The following is a 20,629-nucleotide window of genomic DNA, read 5'->3' as shown; positions in this document are numbered from 1 at the left end:
TTGCTCTTTCCATTCTTGGGGAAGTTTCTGCTCTTGATAGATAGGAATTGCAGCCCAGATGGAGAGAGATGGAGGTCCAAGTTGCTTGTGTGGAACAGTCTGAGGCCTCAGATGGAGCACCTTTGTTTCTCTTCCTCCTTCCCTGGAAATCTTAAGCATTTGAATTTCTATGAACTGCCCTTGACCCACTCTACCTTGCTCTTACAGATTCACGTTGTTCACTACAATTCTAAATACAAGAGCTATGATATAGCCCAAGATGCGCCGGATGGTTTGGCTGTACTGGCAGCCTTCGTTGAGGTAAGCAGAAACTACCCATGTGTGTCTGTATTTGAAGTTATAGGTTGATGTCCAAACAAGGTGTGAAGTCTAGTTGAACAGTCTTCTTTATTATCACTCTTCATCTTTTCCTGAGCTCACAGTTCTTGGAAACATTGACTCGATGGAAGATCACTGTGCTCCTTCCGTGCCGTCAATCTCCGGACCTTGGTTAACGTGGACAAGCTGACTTAAAAGAGCTGGAATCCCAGAGGGGTTGCGTAGACACAAATTGTTCGAAGGGCAAGGGGAAACCTGCAACTCAATCAGACAAACGCAACACCTCTGCATTTCCTTTTTTTTTTTTTTTTGAGACGAAGTTTCACTCTTGTCGCCCAGGTTGGAGTGCAGTGGCACAATCTCGGCTCACTGCAATCTCCACCTCCCAGGTTCAAATGATTCTCCTGCCTCAGCCTCTCAAGTAGCTGGGATTACAGGCACCTGCCACCACGTCTGGCTAATTTTTGTATTTTTAGTAGAGACGGGTTTCACTATGTTGACCAGGCTGGTTGTGAACTCCTGACCTCAGGTGATCCCCCCACCTCGGCCTCCCAAAGTGCTGGGATTACAGGCATGAGCCACCGGGCCCAGTCAACACCTCTGCATTTCTAAGAAAGTCTAGATGGTGGGGCCGGGCATGGTGGCTCACATCTGTAATCCTAGCACTTTGGGAGGCCAAGATGGATGGATCACTTGAGGTCAGGAGTTCAAGACCAGGCTGACCAACATGGCAAGACCCCATCTCTACTACAAATACAAAAATTAGCTGGGCATGGTGGCGGGCGCCTGTAATTCCAGCTACTTGGGAGGCTGAGGCAGGAGAATCACTTGAACCTGGGAGGCAGAGGTTGCAGTGAGGCGAGATTGTGCTACTGCACTCCAGCGTGGGCAATAAAGCTAGATTCCGTCTCAAAAAAAAAAAAAAAAAAAAGCTGGGCGCAATGGCTCATGCCTGTAATCCAGCACTTTGGGAGGCTGAGGCAGATGGATCACCTGAGGTCAGGAATTCAAGACCAGCCTGACCAACATGGGGAAACCCCATCTCTACTAAAAATACAAAAGTAGCCAGGCGTGGTGACGCACGCCTGTAATCCCAGCTACTTAGGAGGCTGAGGCGGGAGAACTACTCGAACTCAAGAGGCAGAGGCTGCAGTGAGCCAAGATAATGCCACTACACTCCAGCCTCGATGACAGAACGAGACTCCATCTCAAAAAAAAAAAAAAAAAGTTGGGCATGCAAAGAAATAGGAAAATGTAATCCATATTTAGGAGGAAAAAATAACTCAAAACAATCTATAGAAACTGACCTGAGTGGACCCAGAGTGATTAAGCAGACAGGACTTTAAAACAACTATCAATGCTGTGGCTGGGAGAAAAATTAAAAAAAAAAAAAACAACTATCATAAATGTTTGAAGAATGAAAGGAAACTATGTTCAAAGAATTGAAGGAAAATATGATGACAATGACTCAAAAAAGGAATCTCGATGGAGAAATAGAAACTTTAAAGATGCACCAAATGGAAAGTCTAGAGTTGAAAAGTACAGTAAACAAAATGGAAAAAGAATCACTAGATAGGCCCAAAGCAGATCTGAGGCAGCAGAAGAAAAAAAGAATCAGTGCATTTGAAGATAGAGCAATGAAATTATCCAATCTGAAAAAGAGAGAAAAAAGACAGAAGAAAAATGAACAGCCTTGTAGACTCATGGAGACAAAATCAAGTATAGCAACACACACACACATACACACACACACACACACACACACACACACACACACAAACACACATAATGGGAGTCCCAGAAGGAGAGGAGAGAGAGAAAGTGGAAGAAAAACATGAAACAAAACAAAACAAAACAATGGCCCAAAAGCCTCAAATCTGAGGAAAAACATAAATTTATCAATCCAAGAAACTAAAAAAACCCCAAGTCTGATAAATAAACCCCAAGTCTAGAAACATCAAAAATCAAACTGCTGAAAGCAGCAAGAGAAAAGGGATTTATTATATGTAAGGGAATGACAGTACAATTAATGGCTGACTTTTCAAGTCATCAGAACACAGTGGAATGACTGTCAATCAAGAATTCTATATCCAATAAACCATCCTTCAAAAATGAAGGTGAAACAAAGACATTCCCAGATATACGAAAACCAGTATAATTGCTAGCCGGTCTATCTTACAAGTCATATATAAGGATGCTTTTCTGGCTGAAAGAAAATGATACCAGACGGTAACTCCGATCCACAGAAAGAAGTGAAGAGTACTGGAAATGGAGAATAGAAAAGACTACGTATATATATTTTTTGTGTTTTCTTCTTTTAATTTCTTTTTAAAAACCATCAAGATTATTTAAAGCAATGACTATACCACTGTATATACCACTGGCTTATAATATATGTAGATGTGATGCATATGACAAAAATAGAAGAAAGGATGAGGATGAAATAGAGCTCTTTTGAAGCAAAGTTGCTATATTTTACTGAAATTAAGTTAATATTAACCTGACATAGATTGTGATTGAGTTGTGTATGGTAATCATTTGAGCAACCACTAAAAAAATAACTAAAAATGATTAAATGGCAAATGAGAAGTATTTCCTTAACACAAAAGAAGGCAGTAAAGGTGGACCAATGCAACAAAAAAGGCAGGCGACATCTAGAAAACAAATAGCAAATGCAGTCATAAAGCCAAGAAAGCCAAATTTATGCACAGTGAAAGAGATCAACACCACTTGACTGAAAAGAGCCATTGAAAATAGACCTTTTTCACCCAAAGCAACTTTTCTGACTGGTAAAGTCAATACTCATTCAGAAAGAGTGACCTGGTGTTGGGGGAATTGTAGTCATTCTGCCTTGGACATCTGGCTCTCTGTTGGAAGTCCTGAGGATGAAGAAGGGAGCTGGTGAGATCAAGCCCTCCTCATCACAAAGAATCTGACTGTGGCTGACACTGCCCAAAACAAGTGCACAGACCAGGTGCAGTGGCTCACGCCTGTAATCCCAGCACTTTGGGAGGCCGAGGTGGGCTGATCACCTGAGGTCAGGAGTTCGAGACCCGCCTGGCCAACATGGTGAAACCCCATCTCTACTAAAAATACAAAAAAATTAGCCAGGCGTGGTGGTGGGCACCTGTAATCCCAGCTACTCGGGAGGCTGAGGCAGGAGAATTGCTTGAACCCTGGAGGCAGAGGTTGCAGTGAGCCGAGATTATGCCACTGCACTCCAGCCTGGGGAAGAGAGCAAGACTCTTAAAAAAAAAACAAAACTCACAAACAAACAAACAAACAAAAACAAGTGCACAGGGGACTTTTTTAGAGTAAGAGTTGGCCATTTCTGAGGGCATCACCAATGACCGGCAAGCTTCTTTCCCTGGAAGCTGCCAAAATACTTCAGATAATGCCTTTCTGGAAGGACTCATGAACCTGCGTGGTTGGTAGCAAAGAACAGCCAGACTGTCTCTGCCAAAACACAAGATGGCACAGGCTGCCTCTCCTTACTCTCTAGGCTCGGCCCAATCCGCTAGAAAGCTGAGTGGCTGGATTAGTAGCGATGGTGCTGGGGCCTCTTCTTCACTTACGCTCAGTGCTCTGTGTTTCTCTGCAGGTGAAGAATTACCCTGAAAACACTTATTACAGCAACTTCATTTCTCATCTGGCCAACATCAAGTACCCAGGTAACGGAAGCCAACTGTGGCTGCAGGAGGGAAGGGGAATGAGTGGGAGTGTGAGTGTGAGGTGGGCCCAGGGGGCAGGGGATTGATGCTGGTGGGGAGGGTGGCCCGTGGGCCCTGCCAAGGGAGTCCATCCCTCCCTGTGCCAGGTTACTTGTTCCAGTGATTTCTGCTGTTGGCTTAGGCAGCAAACTTCTCTGAGAAGTCTGTGCATAAATTCGATGTATCATTTCCCATGATTGGAACTTCTGACTGGAGTTGCACTAAGTAGGCATATCCTTGCTTCAATGACTGTCACCTCAGCTGGCAGTGACAGTCCTGGCAGCTAGAGAGATGTCCACCTGGCTCCAAGCTGAGATGAATGTCAAGAGGGAAGCCCTCGTCATACCACTTGGACATCCAGACACTCGGGGTGTTCTTCCGTCCCCTCTCCTCCAGAGGGCGGCGTTCTTGTAAGAGCCATTTCCCACCCAGGGTCAACCCTTGACTTTTGAGCTATAACCACAATAGCTCTGCATCCTCGACTTCACACGTCCCATTCCGGCCACACCTCCCAGCCTCCCAGTCCTCTGACTTCAGCACCCAGCCCCTCCTGCAATTCACCTGACCGGAGTCCTCCAAACCTGGGGCTTCCACATTCTCGCTACTAGTGACGCCTGTGTCCTTTCATCTCTCTCCCAGCTTAGATTCCACCCCGACACTCTCAAGTCTCCCTCAACACTCCCATGCAAACACCCTCTAGCCCTCACTCCTCCACCCCTCCACAAACTCACCTGGCAAAGCTCCAGACCAACTCTGGAGTTTTTTAAGTTATTTTCTTAGTGGTTGGCTGGCAGCCAAACAGCTGAATGCAACTGGACAGAAATCCATAGACATCTAACTGGTATTATTATGGTTATTATTTTTGAGACATGGTCTTGGTCTGTCGCGTAGGCTGGGGTGCAATGGCGCGATCATGGCTCATTGCAGCCTCGACCTCTGGGGCTCAGTTGATCCTCCCACCTCAGCCTCCTGAGTAGCTGGGACTACAGGTGCACCACCATGCTTGGCTGGTTTTTTGTATTTTTAGTAGAGACAGGGTCTCACCATGTTCTCAGGCTGGTCTTGAACTCCTGGGCTCAAGTGATCTGCCTGCCTCAACTTCCCGAAGTTTTGGGATTACAGGCATGAGCCACCACACCTGGCCAACTGGTATTATTTTTTATTCATAGCTACAAATATGAACAGTGCCCAGAAATCCTAAAGTATCACGCTGGGCATTTTCTTTCTGACCTCCCAAATTGTTGTCACATGCTTTCTCCTCTCTCCTGAAGCCCCTGTGCCCGGGCTCCAGCAATTCCCCTGGAGCTGACACTCCCACTCCCACTCCATTGAGATGACAGAAGCCACAGGCCAGAAACACTCCGCTCCTTAACCCACGTGCATCTGGACCAAATTCCACATCCCCTCTTCAGCTGCAAGGGATGACAAATCCCTGCTCTTGTCAACACCACCCCTCCCACGTGGGGCCCAACCCCACTCCTCTGCCATGCTCAGGGCCTCCTTTCCTGCTATTCTCTCCCCGGTCTTCTGCGTCGTTGATTTTTCTCTCTCTCTTTTTTTTTTCTTTTTTGAGACAGAGTCTTGCTCTGTCACCAGGCTGGAGTGCAGTGGCATGATCTCAGCTCACTACAACCTCCGCCTCCCAGGTTCAAGTGATTCCCCTGCCTCAGCCCCCTGAGTAGCTGGAATTACAGGCACACACCACCATGCCTGGCCAATTTTTTGTATTTTAGTAGAGACAGGGTTTCACCATGTTGGCCAGGATGGTCTCGATCTCCTGACCTTGTGATCTACCCGCCTCGGCCTCCCAAAGTGCTGGGATTACACGCATGAGCCACCGTGCCCAGCCTGCATCATTGACGTCTTACTCTTTATTAAAGCCTCCTGCTTAGCACACACATCTGCCCTAATTCCTCCCACCTCCAAACACAAGCAAACAAACGGTATCTCCTGACCTTACCATTCCCCAGCTTCCCCCCAGTTCTCTGGCTCCCCTTGAAAAGGTCATAGAATAGTCCTGTTCTCCGTTCTCACCCACACCACCCTGAGCTGGCCCCACTGCTCCACGGAGCCGGAGTGACGGTCAGATCTATGGGCCACTCTTCTTCTCTTGTCTTAGTTTACCTTCAAAGGGTGGTCTGGCGTGCCCCAGCTCTGCCCTCTCACTCTCTTTCTGGCTTCTGCCCTAAATGTTGGGTGGAGTCAGGCTCTGTCTCATCTCAGTGACTCCATGCAGTCCCACAGCCTGAATTAAAACTTACCACTTAAGGCTGGGTGCGGTGGCTCACACCTGTAATTCCCGCACTTTGGGGGCGGAGGCGGGCTGATCACCGGAGGTCAGGAGTTTGAGACCAGCGTGGCCAACATGGTTGAACCCCGTCTCTACTAAAAATACAAAGATTAGCCAGGCATGGTGGTGCACGCCTGTAATTCCAGTTACTTGGGAGGCTGAGGCAGGAGAATCGCTTAAATCCAGGAGGTGGAGGTTGCAGTGAGCTGAGATTGTGTCGCTGCACTCCAGCCTGGATGACAGAGCGAGACAACATCTCAAACAACGACAACAACAACAAACTTACCCCTTAAACCATTTTAAATGTACAGTTCAGTAGCATTAAGAACATTCACAGTGTGATGCAACCATCACCCCCCTCCATTGCCGGAACTTTTTTTCGTCTTCCTAAACTGAAACTCCGTACCCATTCAACAGTAACTCCCCATCTCCCCTTCCAGCTTCTGGTAACTACAGTTTCTGTCTCTAAGAATTTGACTATTCTGGGTACCTCATATAAGTAGAATCAAACAGTATTTGTCTTTGTTTTTCGGTCTGGATTATTTCACTTAGCATAATGTCTTTTAGGTTTGCCCACACTGTAGCATGTTATCAGAATTTCACTCCTTTTAAAGGCTGAAGTGGCTGGGCGAGGTGACTCACGCCTGTAATTCCAGTACTTTGGAAGGCCAAGGCTGGCGGAGCACTTGAGGTCAGGAGTTTGAGACCAGCCTGGCCAACATGGTGAAACCCCGTCCCTACTAAAAATACAAAATTAGCCAGGTGTTATGGAGGGTGCCTGTATTCCCAGCTACTCAGGAGGCTGAGGCGGGAGAATCGCTTGAACTCGGGAGGCAGAGGTTGCAGTGAGCTGAGATTGTGCCACTGCACTCCAGTCTGGGTGACAGAGTGAGACTCTGCTTCAAAAAAAAAAAAAAAACGCTGAAGTATATTCCATTGTGTGGATATATGATATTTTGTGTATCCATTTATCTACTGGTGAACATTTCGGTGGCTTCCACCTTTCGGCTATTGTGAGGTAACGCTGCTATGAGTATGGGTGTACAAGTATCTCTTTGAGTTCCTGCTTTCATTTCTTTTGGGTAGATAGGAGTAGAATTGCTGGGTCACATGGTAATCTATGTTTTTTTAATTTTAATTTTTTTTGTTTTTTGAGACAGAGTCTCGCTGGGGCGGGAGTGCAGTGCCTCGATCTTGGCTCACTGCAACCTCCGCCTCCTGAGTTCAAGCGCTTCTCCTGCCTCAGCCTCTCGAGTAGCTGGGATTACAGGCACGTGCCACTATGCCCAGCTAATTTTTGTATTTTTAGTAGAGACGGGGTTTCATCATGTTGGCCAGGCTGGTCTCAAACTCCTGACCTCAGGTGATCGGCCCACCTCGGCCTCCCAAAGTGCTGGGATTACAGGTGTGAGCCACCATACCTGGCCGTATGTTTATTTTTTGAGGAACTATTATACCATCTTCCATGGTGGCTGCATCATGATTCTGGAATTCTTGACTTTCACTTAAATATATTAGAGTTAACAAAAATAAATCTCTACCACAGAGCCCTTTTGGAGGTTATATCTTGAAATCTTCCAATAATAATCAAACTTAGAACTCTTTTGCCTACTCATGGGCTTATGCACTCTGAGACACTGTGGCCTTGGTTGAACAGGCCTATCTACGTATGTATCAAAACTATGTTCTCTGCCTTTAAGAAGTACAGAAGTGCTCAGGAAAAGTGAAGCAAAATCCAGCTCAATCCTGTGTTGCCTTGAGAGTCTTGTGCTGAGCTCAGGGGCTCAGTGTTGTTGACATGAATGAAACAAGGACCTCTCTAGAGCAGGAGCAGGTGTGGCTGCTGCAGGAGATTTGCAGGCCTGGTGGAAGTGGCCCCTCCCTATGCCCCACCTGTGGCTGGGCTTGGTTTCCAGCGGTGGTGGCAGGAAGAGCTCAGGACCAAATGCCTGTACCTGGACCCTGGCTTGGTTCTGATTCTGCATTTATTATTTAAAAAAATTAAAAAAAAAAAACTTATTGTAGAGACGGGGGCCTCCCTGTGTTGCCCAGGCTGGTCTTGAACTCTTGGCCCCAAGCAATCCTCCTGCCTTGGCCTCCCAGAGTGTTGAGATTACGAGCGTGAGCCACTGCGCCCGGCCTGATTCTGCATTTACAACTGCTGTCTACCCACTTCTCAATGAGCCCAAACGAAGGCATTTTGGTCTTTCTTCGAGTGCACTTACCCAGAAGTCTCCAGGGGCCATATTTATTTCTTTCATTGATCATAAAATGTGTCCTCTGCCTAGCCATGATAATGGTGACCGCAGCAGTTACACTTAGGAGTACTTCCCTATGTAGTGGTTCAATGCCAGTCGCTTTCCAGACATTATTCCTTCTTACCCTCACAACAATCTTGCTGATTATTCCCTTTCTACAGATGAGAAAATGGCCGCAGGGTGAGCACCCGGCCAAGAGCACTCAGCCAGGAGCAGGTGTCTGAGTGCTTCTATCCCCAAAGTCTCTCCTCTCAATCCCTTCCAGGAAGAAGTAAACTGGGAAATTGTTTCTTAATCATCAGCTTCTATGTTCTGCTGAACTCAAGAGATTGGAACCTGGCGAGGCCTGGGCCTGAGCTGTCCTCCCGAGGGGCAGCGGTGGTCCCTGACATTCTGTTACCTTCTGTCTTCTTGGTCAGGACAAAGAACAACCCTGACTGGCCTTGACATTCAGGACATGCTGCCCAGGAACCTCCAGCACTACTACACCTACCATGGCTCACTCACCACGCCTCCCTGCACTGAGAACGTCCACTGGTTTGTGCTGGCAGATTTTGTCAAGCTCTCCAGGACGCAGGTAATGTACGGTATCACTTTGCGAAGTCTTCCCATTCGATTACCTGGTTAACAAGGGTTCTCCCCAGCATCTCAACGAATGTCAGCAACTAAGGGGTCCTATGGTATTTTCTGTGTGCAGGGCTACTGTGCCTCGTCTAGCCAACCTTTTTTTTTTTTTTTTTTTTTTGTGAGACAGAGTCTCGCTCTGTCACCTGGGCTGGAGTGCAGTGGCACGATCTCAGCTCACTGCAACCTCCGCCTCCCAGGTTTAAGCAATTCTCCTGCCTCAGCCTCCCGAGTAGCTGGGACTCCAGGCGTGTGCCACCACGCCCGGCTAGTTTTTATTTTTAGTAGGGACAGGGTTTTACCATGTTGCCCAGGCAGGTCTCAAACTCTCAGGTTCAAGCAGTCTGCCTGTCTCAGCCTCCCAAAGTGCTGGGATTACAGGTGTGAGCCACTGCACCCGGCCATCTCCTTTTCTTAAACTTTTCATTTCCTTAGAAAAAGGTGGAAAAAACCCCTGCTCAAGGACACCCACACCCCAAAATGTTGCCAGTCAGGCTAGAAGTGCCCCCAGACACCTGACAAAAGCAAATGGTAAATTATCTCTGGGAAAATGACCTTAAATCCAGACCTAGAAGAATTTTCACAAATAAAGTTACCTGAAATTAGCTCAATTAAGAAAAAAAATACAAAACTATGAGAAAAAAAGACATTATAAATGAGAACCAGCAGAATCAGACCTACAAAGACTTCAGTTAGTGGAATTATCAGACAATTAATATGACATAAGAATGTTTAACATGTATAAAGAAATAAAAGGTTTAAATATGAGAAAAGAGCAAAAAAGTATAAAAATGGACATCCAGACTTGGGACAAAAACTCAAATAGAATTTCTAGAAATGGAAAAATAGTATCAAAAATTAATAATCCAGGCAAGTTGCGGTGTCTCACGCCTGTAATCCCAGTACTTTGGGAGGCCAAAGTGGGTGGATCACCTGAGGTCAGGAGTTTGAGATCAGCCTGGCCAACATGGTGGAACCCCGTCTCTATTAAAAGTACAAAAAATTAGCCAGTCGTGGTGGTGGGGCGCCTGTAATCCCAGCTACCCCAGAGGCTGAGGTGGAAGAATCCCTTGAACCTGGGACGTGGAGGTTGCAGTGAGCCAAGGTTGCACTACTGCACTCCAGCCTGGGCAACAGAACAAAACCCTGTCTCAAAAAAAAAAAAAAGTTTGCCAGGCATGGTAGCTCACGCCTGTAATCCCAGCACTTTGGGAGGCCAAAGTGGGTGGATCACGAGATCAGGGGTTCGAGACCAGCCTGGCCAACATGGTGAAACCCCATCTCTACTAAAGATACAAAAAATTAGCCGGGCATAGTGGTGCGAGCCTATAATCCCAGCCACTCAGGAGGCTGAGGCAGGAGAATCGCTTGAACCCAGGAGGCGGACGTTGCAGTGAGCTGAGATCGTGCCATTGCACTCCAGCCTGGGCAACAGGGCAAGACTCCATCTCAAAAAAAAAAAAAAAAACACAAAAACCCAATGAATGGGTTTAACAGCATGTTAGATACAGTTTGAGAGAGAATTAGTAAATTGGAGACAGCCAATAACATTATCTAGAATGCAGCACAGAGAAAAAGAGATGGAACTATGAAAAGAAGTGAAGAGACATTGTGTACTGGAAAGGTCTAGTAAATGTCTAATCAAAATCCTAGAAGGAGAAGAGAGGCAGAGTAGGGAAGAGGCATGATTTGACAAAATATTGGCTGACAATTTTCAGGAAGAGATACCAAGTCATATATTCAAGAATGCCAATTAGTTTCTCTCTCTGTCTCTCTCTCTCTCTGGGTGTGTAGATATATGTGTGTGTGTATATACACAACACCCTGCACTAAACGTATCACATTGAAATCATCAAAGACAAAGAAACAATTTAAAAATTAGCCAGAAAGAAAAGACAGATTATCATGAAAAGAGTATTATTAGACAGAGAGTTGATTTAACAGCCACAGTGAAAGTCAGAAGGGAGTGGAAACATAATTTCAAAGTGCCAGGGGAAAAAAAATAGCCAATATAGAATTGTGTGTGCAGCAAAGATGCCTTTCAAGGATATAGACAAAATACAGACATTTTCAGGTCAGGTGAGGTGGTTCATACCTGTAATTCCAGCACTATGGGAGGCTGAGTGGGCGAATGGCCTGAGGAGTTTGAGACCAGCCTGGCCCACATGGTGAAACCCCATCTCTACTAAAAATATAAAAATTATCTTGGTGTGTGGGTGGGTGCCTGTAGTCCCAGCTAGTCAGGAGGCTGAGGCAGGAGAGAATAACTTGAACCCGGGAGGTGGAGGTTGCAGTGAGCCGAGATCGCGTCACTGCACTCCAGCCTGGCGACAGAGTGAGACTCTGGTCTCAAAAAAAAAAAAAAAAGAGAAAAACCTGACATTTTCAGAAAAACAAAAATTGAGTTTGCCACTTGATATATTTCTGCTGCTTCTTTCTCTCCTTTCTACTATTGGACAAATACTCACATAAAAAGCTGAAAAGAGAGCTTGTGTGCAGATACCTGTTGGAAGAATGCACGGATAGATTAGTTCTGGAATAATGCCTGAGATACAGCACCCAGAACCTCCCCTGGACTTGAGATCTTCTTACAGTCACTTCATCAGGGTTATATAAATCCAAGCTCTAGCCCAGTTGTTAATTCTTTTTTACTTTTTTTTTTCTTTTTTTGAGACAGAGTTTCGCTCTGTCTCCCAGGCTGGAGTGCGGTTGCGTGATACTGGCTTACTTCAGCCTCTGCCTCCCAGGTTCAAGCGATTCTCCTGCCTCAGCCTCCTGAGTAGCTGGGATTACAGGTGCACACAACCATGATCAGCTAATTTTTAGTAGAGAAGGGGTTTCACCATGTTGGCCAGGCTGGTCTCCAACTCCTGAGCTCAAGTGATCTGCCCGCCCCAGCCTCCCAAAATGTTGGGATTACAGGCGTGAGCCACTGCGCCCGGCCAATTGTTATTTCTTTTAAATTACCCAGTGACTCTTCCCCTCCGTAATGCACTCACGTTGCCCCCAGGTTTGGAAGCTGGAGAATTCCTTACTGGATCACCGCAACAAGACCATCCACAACGACTACCGTAGGACCCAGCCCCTGAACCACAGAGTGGTGGAATCCAACTTCCCGAATCAGGGTGAGTGAGGCCGACTCTTGATCATGCTCTGCAGTTTAGCTCCTGTTTTGCTCCTTCCTCTAGGTGGACCCATCTCTTCTGGCGATAGTAAGGGAAGGAGAGTCATTTCAGTAGCAAGAGGCTCAGGTGGGCCAAGCTGCACAGGGCTTGGGCAGAGGGTGATGACTTTTTCCCAGTCCAGGCAGGGATGCCAGTGAGTAGAACACAGGAGACAATCAGGAGTGACAGCTACGTGATTTATTACCTACCTAGTCTTGGCTAGAGATAGCAGGAGAAGCAAGAAGACCGCAACATCCGGAAGCTCTCATAAGAGTGTAGGTTCAAGTTAACATTTTTTTTTTTTTTTTGAGACAGAGTCTCACTCTGTCACCCAGGCTGGAGTGCAGTGGTGCAATCTCGTCTCACTACAACCTCCGCTTCCCGGGTTCAAGCAATTCTCCTGCCTCAACCTCCCCAGTAGCTGGGATTACAGGCACGTACCACCACGCCCGGCAAATTTTTTTTGTATTTTTTGTAGAGATGGAATCTTACTATGTTGCTCAGACTGGTCTCAAACTCCTGGCCACAAGCAATCCTCCCCCCTCAGCCTCCCAAAGTGCTGGGATTATAGGCACGAGCCACCTCATTCGGCCTTATCCCATCTTTATATGTACCTTTTAAAACTTAAATTTCCTCCAGGTGTGGTGGCTCACGCCTGTAATCCTAGCACTTTGGGAGGCCGAGGCGGGCAGATCACGAGGTCAGGAGATTGAGACCATCTTGGCTAACATGGTGAAACCCCGCCTCTACTAAATATACAAAAAATTAGCCAAGCAAGGTGGCGGGTGCCTGTAGTCCCAGCTACTGGGGAGGCTGAGACTGGGGAGGCTGAGTAGCTGGGCGTGAACCCAGGAGGCGGAGCTTGCAGTGAGCCGAGATTGCGCCACTGCACTCCAGCCTGGGCGACAGAGAGAGACTCTGTTTCAAAAAACCAAAACAAACAAACAAACAAAATTAAATTTCCACCTCCCCAACCCAAATAAGGCCTATTTGTGATTTTCTCCCCACCTTTCCTTCCTGGTTCACTTACTGAATTAACAGGGGATATAGGTGTTTTCTATATTGTTTCCTCCAATACAATTCACTCCTCCAATACAATACTAACAGAGGAGAAAAACTGACATCAGTTACAGTAATCATTTCCCCATATTATACCATATACAACATTAACAGCAAGAATCCCTTTTTCCAAAAGTGATGTCGTCTTTAACAGGTCCAGTTGCAAGCAGGCTGACCAAAGGGAGCTTAGACTCATGGGTCTGTCTCCTAATTCTTTTGGAGTCTCTCACTCTGTCGCCCAGGCTGGAGTGCAGTGGGGCAATCTCATGAGCTCACTGCAACCTCCGCCTCCCAGATTCAAGCAATTCTCCTGCCTCAGCCTCCCAAGTAGCTGGGATTACAGGCGCGCACCCCCCACGCCAGGCTAATTTTTGTATTTTTAGTAGAGACGGGATTTCACCATGTTGGTTAGGCTGGTCTTGAACTCCTGACCTCAGGTGATCCGCCTGCCCGGCCTCCCAAAGTGCTGGGATTATAGGTGTGAGTCACTGTGCCCGGCCTGTCTCCTTGGTCTAAATGTTGCCATGTTTCCCCTGCTTTCCCTAAAACAATTTTATGCTATTCTTGCAATAGTCACTAACAGACTGCGTATCGTTCTATATGCCACCTCTGAAATGCTTTTTCCACTAGAGCATCACTAGCATCTCCTCACGAGCAGGTCAGATGTTCTAGGTACCGGCCCCAGACTGAGGTATTCCATGCTGTGATTTGTCTGTAGGTCCACTAAGAATCGCTGTTTAGGATCGATTACTTCAACTCCCAGTTCAGCGTCAGAGGGCTTCCTTACCCCCAGGGAACCCGAATTGTGGCCTCCCTTTGCTGATTATAGAACAGACAACTGGGCATCATCTTGGCCCACCTTCCCTCAGGCCTGGATTTTTCTTTCTTTCTCTTTCTTTCTTTCTTTCTTTCTTTCTTTCTTTCTTTCTTTCTTTCTTTCTTTGTCTGTCTGTCTGTCTGTCTTTCTTTCTTTCTCCCTCCCTCCCTCTCTCTCTCTCTCTCTTCCTTTCTCTCTTTCTTTCTTTTTTTGACAGAGTCTTGCTCTGTTGCCCAGACTGGAGTGCAATGGCGCAATCTTGGCTCACTGCAGCCATGACCTCCAGGGCTCAAGCAGTCCTCCTACCTCAATCTCCCAAGTAGCTGGGAGTAGCATGTACCACCACACACAGCTAATTTTTGTATTTTTTTGTAGAGACGGGGTTTGGCCATGTGGCCCAGGCTGGTCTCGAACTCCTGAGCTCAAGCAATCCACCCACTTCAGCCTCCCAAAGTGCTGGGATTACAGGCATGAGCCATCGCGCCTGGCCAGGCCCAGATTTCTATGTAGCAGTGATTGGCTGTGGTCAACCCAGCTGCGTGACTCATGGTATTTCACTGTTCTGTAGAGAACTGTATCCCAGCGGGGTTGATATGATTAACCCACCCGTAAGGAGTGAATTGAGAAACCAAGGTCAGTTACAAAAACAGGACGATGGCCAAATACGGACCTCTTGCAATTTATTTACTAGAAAACGCCTATATCCCCTCAGGCAAGGGCCACGGGGCATCGCGGGAGAAGCCAAAATCCAAGAGTACAGCCCACCTCAACACGCCACCCCTTGGCTCTGGGCAGCTTAGAAGCCTGAGTTCAAACACAGTGAAGATGAGTAAAGGCAATGCACTGGGCACGTGGAGAGCATTCTAAGGAATCAAAAGACTTCCCAAAAATACGATGCGGGTATGGTGTCTGGCCGTCCCCCTTCTCTGTTTTTGTGAGGACTGTACAAGGTTTAACCATTTCCGACTAACTCTTCTTTTTACAGAATATACTCTAGGCTCTGAATTCCAGTTTTACCTACGTAAGATTGAGGAAATTCTTGAGTACTTAAGAAGAGCATTGAACTGAGGAAAGCTAAGAGGAAGATTCAATATTAACTAGCTTGAAGCCTGACCTAGCCAGAAGAGGTGCCTGTCCGCTGCAGCCGCACCCTACCTTGTCTAAGAAACCATGTGTGTCTGGAACACGCTGCTCCCCCTGGGGCAGCTGTTGGGTTTCTGATTAAAAGAGGCGAAACAATCATCCTGGACAGGAAGTGAGATGGCTTCAGTTCATGAGAAGGGATCTGAGTTAGACATCACCAGTGGAAATTGATTGGAATAGAAACTTAAAGGAAATAGAACCCTAACTATTCTCCCATCAAATCATATATGTTGACCTGTCTGAATTATAAACCAGCCTGACCTTTCCTTTAGCATTAGATGTAATAAAATAACTTTGGAAATTTGTCATTTAAAAATTTCTTTCCTATTCCTTTGTATTACTTCAAATATCCCTTCTTTGTTCTGCCCGCCCCCCACTCCTCCCCCCACTCCTCCCCCTACTCCCCCCCAACACACACAGGTGAAGGGATAGAGATCAAAGTGGGAGGGATTTCCAAGACTAAGATTAATAAAAAGGAGAGAGGTGTTTTTTGTTGTTGTTGCTTATTTTTTTGAGATGGAGTCTCACTCTGTTGCCAGGCTGGAGTGCACTGGCACAATCTCGGCTCACTGCAACCTCCACCTCTTGGGTTCAAGCAATTCTCCTGCCTCAGCCTCCCTGAGTAGCTGGGACTACAGGTGCGCACCACCATGCCCAGCTAATTTTTTGTATTTTTAGTAGAGACGGGGTTTCACCATGTTGCTCAGGATGGTCTCGATCTCTTGACCTTGTGATCTGCCCGCCTCGGCCTCCCAAAGTGCTGGGATTACAGGCGTGAGCCACTGTGCCTGGAATTTTTTTTTTCCCTTTGAGACAGAGTCTCGCTTTGTTGCTCAGGCTGGAATCCAGTGGTACAATCTTACTGCAACCTCTGCCTCCTGGGTTCAAGCAATTATTCTGCCTCAGCCTCCCAAGTAGTTGGGATTACAGGTATGCACCACCATGCCCAGCTAATTTTTGTATTTTTAGTAGAGATGGGGTTTTGCCATGTTGGCCAGGCTGGTCTTGAACTCCTGATCTCAGGTGATCCTCCTGCCTCGGCCTCCCAAAGTGTTGGGATTACGGGCGTGAGCCACCACCCCTGGCCTAGGAAGAGATTCTTACACTGAGAATTTGTCAGTGGGGAAGTTTGGAGCAGTGGCTGTGAGTCAAAGAAAAAACAGGAGACGAGAAAGAAGAAGGGCTCCCAGGACAGAAGGAAAGAAGAGAGGGGACCTCACTGCAAACCCCCTTGTTGGTCAAATGGTGCCTGGGCCTTGTTACCAGACCCAGATTCAGGCATCCCATTAGTTATGTGGGATGATAACATGACCTCACAGGGCTCATAGGGCTGTGGCTTCATTAAATAACACTGAGAAGTACCCAGAAGAGTGACCCATATTTTTTTTATCATTAAATAACACTGAGAAGTACCCAGAAGAGTGACCAATATTTTTTATTTTTATTTTTATGTTTTTTGAGGCAGGGTCTTGCTCTGTGGCCTCGGCTGGAGTGCAGTGGTGATCCTAGCTTCATGGCAGCCTCAACCTCCTGCGCTCAAGTGATCTTCCTACCTCGGTCTCCCAAGGTGCTGGAATTATAGGCATGAGCCACCACACCTGGCTGCTACCAATTTTCTTGGTCACTTATGCATTCCCTTCATCGATGCCCCTTCCTTCCCATGCCTTAGCTTCCTCCTCACCTCTGATTGAGCTCACTCTGGCCCTTCTGAATTCCTTCTGCTCTTGTTACCACCGTTGTTTTTCCATGTCATTATTTGTCATATCCTAAGCACTTCCACCACACGTGACTGCCCTCAGCCCCGAAGGCCAACTTCAGTGAACTTGCATTATCCCCAGTTTACAGAAAGCAAACCAAGACGTCGACTTGCCCAAGATCTCCTAGGTGGCAGATGAAAAGCCAGGATTTGAACCCAAGTCTTTTGTATCCACATTCTTTTAACCATAGGAAGCCTCCCTTTCATTTTCTCAACAAGTTTTCTTAGGCACCTGCTCTGAGCCTGACATAACACTAGGTGCTGGGGGTTCAGAGATGGGTGAGAACAGCTCCCACACTCCTACAGCTCGGGTCTGGTGAGCAGAGCGGACACTAAAATAAGTAATCGCCTATGGTGGAGGGAGCGCCTGTGTTTAAAATGCAAGTGCTTGGCCTGGGTTTTGAAGGCTGAGAAAGAGTTCACCTGGGAAACCAAGTCAGAGAGGGGCGGGGGTATTGTAACCCGAGAGTGTGGCATGTGCTGATGGGAAGACACCCGGGGAAGTGGAAGCAATCTGGCGTGGTCAGAGGACCAAGTTCAAGGATGCTGGCACGGAAAGCGGGGGTGTGGCCAGGGCAGGTCAGGCTGTCACTGGTATCTTCTGTGCCACTAAAGGGTTTCGGATTTTACCCTGTAGGTGATGGCAGCGACTGCAGGGTTTCCACAGGGGAATGACACGGTGCGATTCATTCTTTCCACCAGATATGCGTGTCTATAATGAATGAGAGATGCAACAGTGGGCGGTACGGCCAAAGAGCTTACTTACATTCCTGTGGGAAGGCAGACAAGGAAATGAAGATGGAGATGGGATTACACTTGCCTGTGCCCAGGGATCAGCCCTCCCGCCTCTGAAAGTCTATCCTTAAGAGAGGCTTGTGGCCGGGCACATGGCTCGCGCCTGTAATCCCAGCACTTTGGGAGGCCGAGGTGGGTGGATCATGAGGTCAGAAGATCGAGGCCATCCTGGCCAACATGGTGAAACCCCGTCTCTACTAAAAATACAAAAAAATTAGCTGGGTGTGGTGGCATGCACCTGTAATCCCAGCTACTCGGGAGACTGAGGCAGGAGAATCACTTGAACCTGGGAGGCGGAGGTTGCAGTGAGCCGAGATCGTGCCACTGCACTCCAGCCTGGCGACAGAGCAAGACTCCATCTCAAAAAAGAAAGAAAGAAAGAAAGAAAGAAAGAAAGAAAGAAAGAAGAAAGAAACTTGCAAAAAAGCCATTCATGCTGACCTTTTTAACAGCAAAATACAGGAAAAAACACAAATGTCCATCAGTTGGGGATTGGTTGACTAAACCAGGGCTATTCACACAACAGAGAACTGCATAGGGAATAATCTCTAGGCTACATTTGTTTCTTTTTTTTGAGATAGAGTCTCTGTCACCCAGGCTGGAGTGCAGTGGTGCCATCTCAGCTCACTGCAACCTCTGCCTCCCAGGCTCAAGTGATTCTTCTGTCTCAGCCTCCTGAGTAGCTGGGATTACAGGTGCATGCCACTAATGCCCTGGCTAATTTTTGTAATTTTAGTAGAGATGGGTTTTGCCATGTTGGCCAGGCTGATCTTGAACTCCTGACCTCAGATCATCTGCCCGCTTTGGCCTCCCAAAGTGCTGGGATTACAGGCATGAGCCACTGCGCTTGGCCTGTAGGCTACGTTTTTAAGCCTGAAAAAAGCAATTTTACAGATGGCACAAGAAGAGTTAGAAATATGAATATAGTTAAGTATTTGTTTATGTTTTGAAGCACAAACAGGGAAAAAGAAACCAAAAATAAATTAAAATGGTTTCCTAGGCCAGGCGTGGTGGCTCACGCCTGTAATCCCAGCACTTTGGGAGGCCGAGGGGGGCGGATCACGAGGTCAGGAGATCAAGACCATCTTGGCTAACACGGTGAAACCCCGTCTCTACTAAAAATACAAAAAATTAGGCAGGCATAGTGGCGGGCGTCTGTAGTCCCAGCTACTAGGGAGGCTGAGGCAGGAGAATGGCATGAACCCGGGAGGCGGAACTTGCAGTGAGCCAAGATAGCGCCACTGCACTCCAGCCTGAGCGAAAGAGCAAGTCTCTGTCTCAAAAAACAACAACAACAACAACAACAACAAAAAAGGTTTCCTAAAAAGAGAAGGCAGGGGAAGGGTGCTGAGGGTGGCGTGGGAAGGTGGAGTTTTCTGGATGTGCCCTGTTTGGTAGTTTTGACTTTGGAACATTAGGCTTTATGTAATTGCAAAGCAAAATTAAGTAAGTAAGGAAAAAAGCGTTCCTGAAACATAAAATGCGAGTTATGTTTCAACATAAAGATATAGCAGAACAATCGAACAATTATACATAGGGCCGGTGGCATGAACACTGAAAGATTTTTTCATGTTATTTTAGACACAGTATTTTCATCTACATACCTGCTGCAGTATATCCTAAGGACAAGAAGAAGTACCAAGGAATCTTAAACAGTACTTAGGAATCCTCTTAAAAATTATATTGGTATTGTTATTTTGAAATTGTGTGTGTGTGCAATTACTATCCTCTACTACTATATGTGCACAAATAATTATGTTAATGTCCTTACTAACAAGATTTTCAGCATAAAAAACAGAGGTCCAAATTTAAAAATTAGGCTGGGCTTCATGGCTGACACCTTTAATCACAGCACTTTGGGAAGCTGAGGTGGGAGGATCACTGGAGCCCAGGAGTTCAAGACCAGCCTGGGTAACACCGCAAGACCTCGTCTCTACAAAAAATAAAATTTAGCCAGGCATGGTGGTCCATGCCTGTGGTCCCAGCTACTCAGGAGGCTGAGGTGGGAGGATTGCTTGAGCCAGGGAGGTGAAGGCTGCCGTGAGCCGTGGTTGTATCACTGCACTCCAGCCTGGGTGACAAAGCAAGACCCTGTCTCAAAAAAAAAAAAAAAAAAATTTACAAAGCTAGATAAAAACTTTGTAATCATAAATTTAAAAATATCAGTATAAATTTATAAATTCTTTTTTTTTTTTTTTAGGGACAGGATCTCGTTATGTTGCCCAGGCTGGAGTGCAGTGGCTATTCACAGGCATGATCCCATTACTGATCAGCACAGGAGTTTTGACCTGATCCATTTCTGACCTGGGCTGGTTCACCCCTCCTTAGGCAACCTGGTTGTCCCCTGCTCCAGGGAGGTCACCATACTGATGTCAGACTTAGGGTGGACACCTGATTGGCACCGTGCACTGCAGCCCAGAACTCCTGGGCTTAAGCTATCCTCCTGCCTCAGCCTTCCAGCTACCTGGGACTACAGGCACGCACCACTGCACTTGGCAATAAATTCTTTTTCTCTTTCTAAAAACATGTATTTCCTAGGTCTGTTCACTGAAACGTCTTACCAACAAAAACAACCTACAAGCAATGAACACCTTATAACCAGATAATGGCTCCCTTTTTTTTTTTTTTTGAGACGGACTCTTGCTCTGTTGCCCAGGCTGGAGTGCAGTGGCACGATGTCAGCTCACTGCAATCT

The 20,629-nt window shown here is 46.8% G+C and overlaps 1 protein-coding gene across 4 annotated transcripts in view; it reads left to right on the top strand.

Annotated features, from left to right (window-relative positions):
• The window catches only part of CA6 (carbonic anhydrase 6), a 33,289-nt gene extending 12,883 nt beyond the window's left edge, over window positions 1–20,406 (top strand). Inside the window, exons 4-9 of one of the 4 annotated variants that reach the window (XM_055383830.2) lie at window positions 208–300; window positions 3,920–3,989; window positions 8,996–9,153; window positions 12,211–12,325; window positions 14,932–15,140; window positions 15,226–15,321. In XM_055383830.2, coding sequence (XP_055239805.2) covers window positions 208–300; window positions 3,920–3,989; window positions 8,996–9,153; window positions 12,211–12,325; window positions 14,932–15,107 — 612 coding nt within the window. In that variant the 3' untranslated portion in view covers window positions 15,108–15,140; window positions 15,226–15,321. The other 3 variants (XM_055383833.2, XM_019037140.4, XM_063706582.1) reach the window with 3 other exon arrangements.
• Window positions 20,407–20,629: the final 223 nt, after the last annotated feature.

This window comes from Gorilla gorilla, chromosome 1 (assembly GCF_029281585.2).
Source record: "Gorilla gorilla gorilla isolate KB3781 chromosome 1, NHGRI_mGorGor1-v2.1_pri, whole genome shotgun sequence".
Lineage (NCBI taxonomy): Eukaryota > Metazoa > Chordata > Mammalia > Primates > Hominidae > Gorilla > Gorilla gorilla.
The sequence above is the reverse complement of the archived record's forward strand: the minus strand, read 5'-3'. Positions and strand labels throughout refer to the sequence as shown.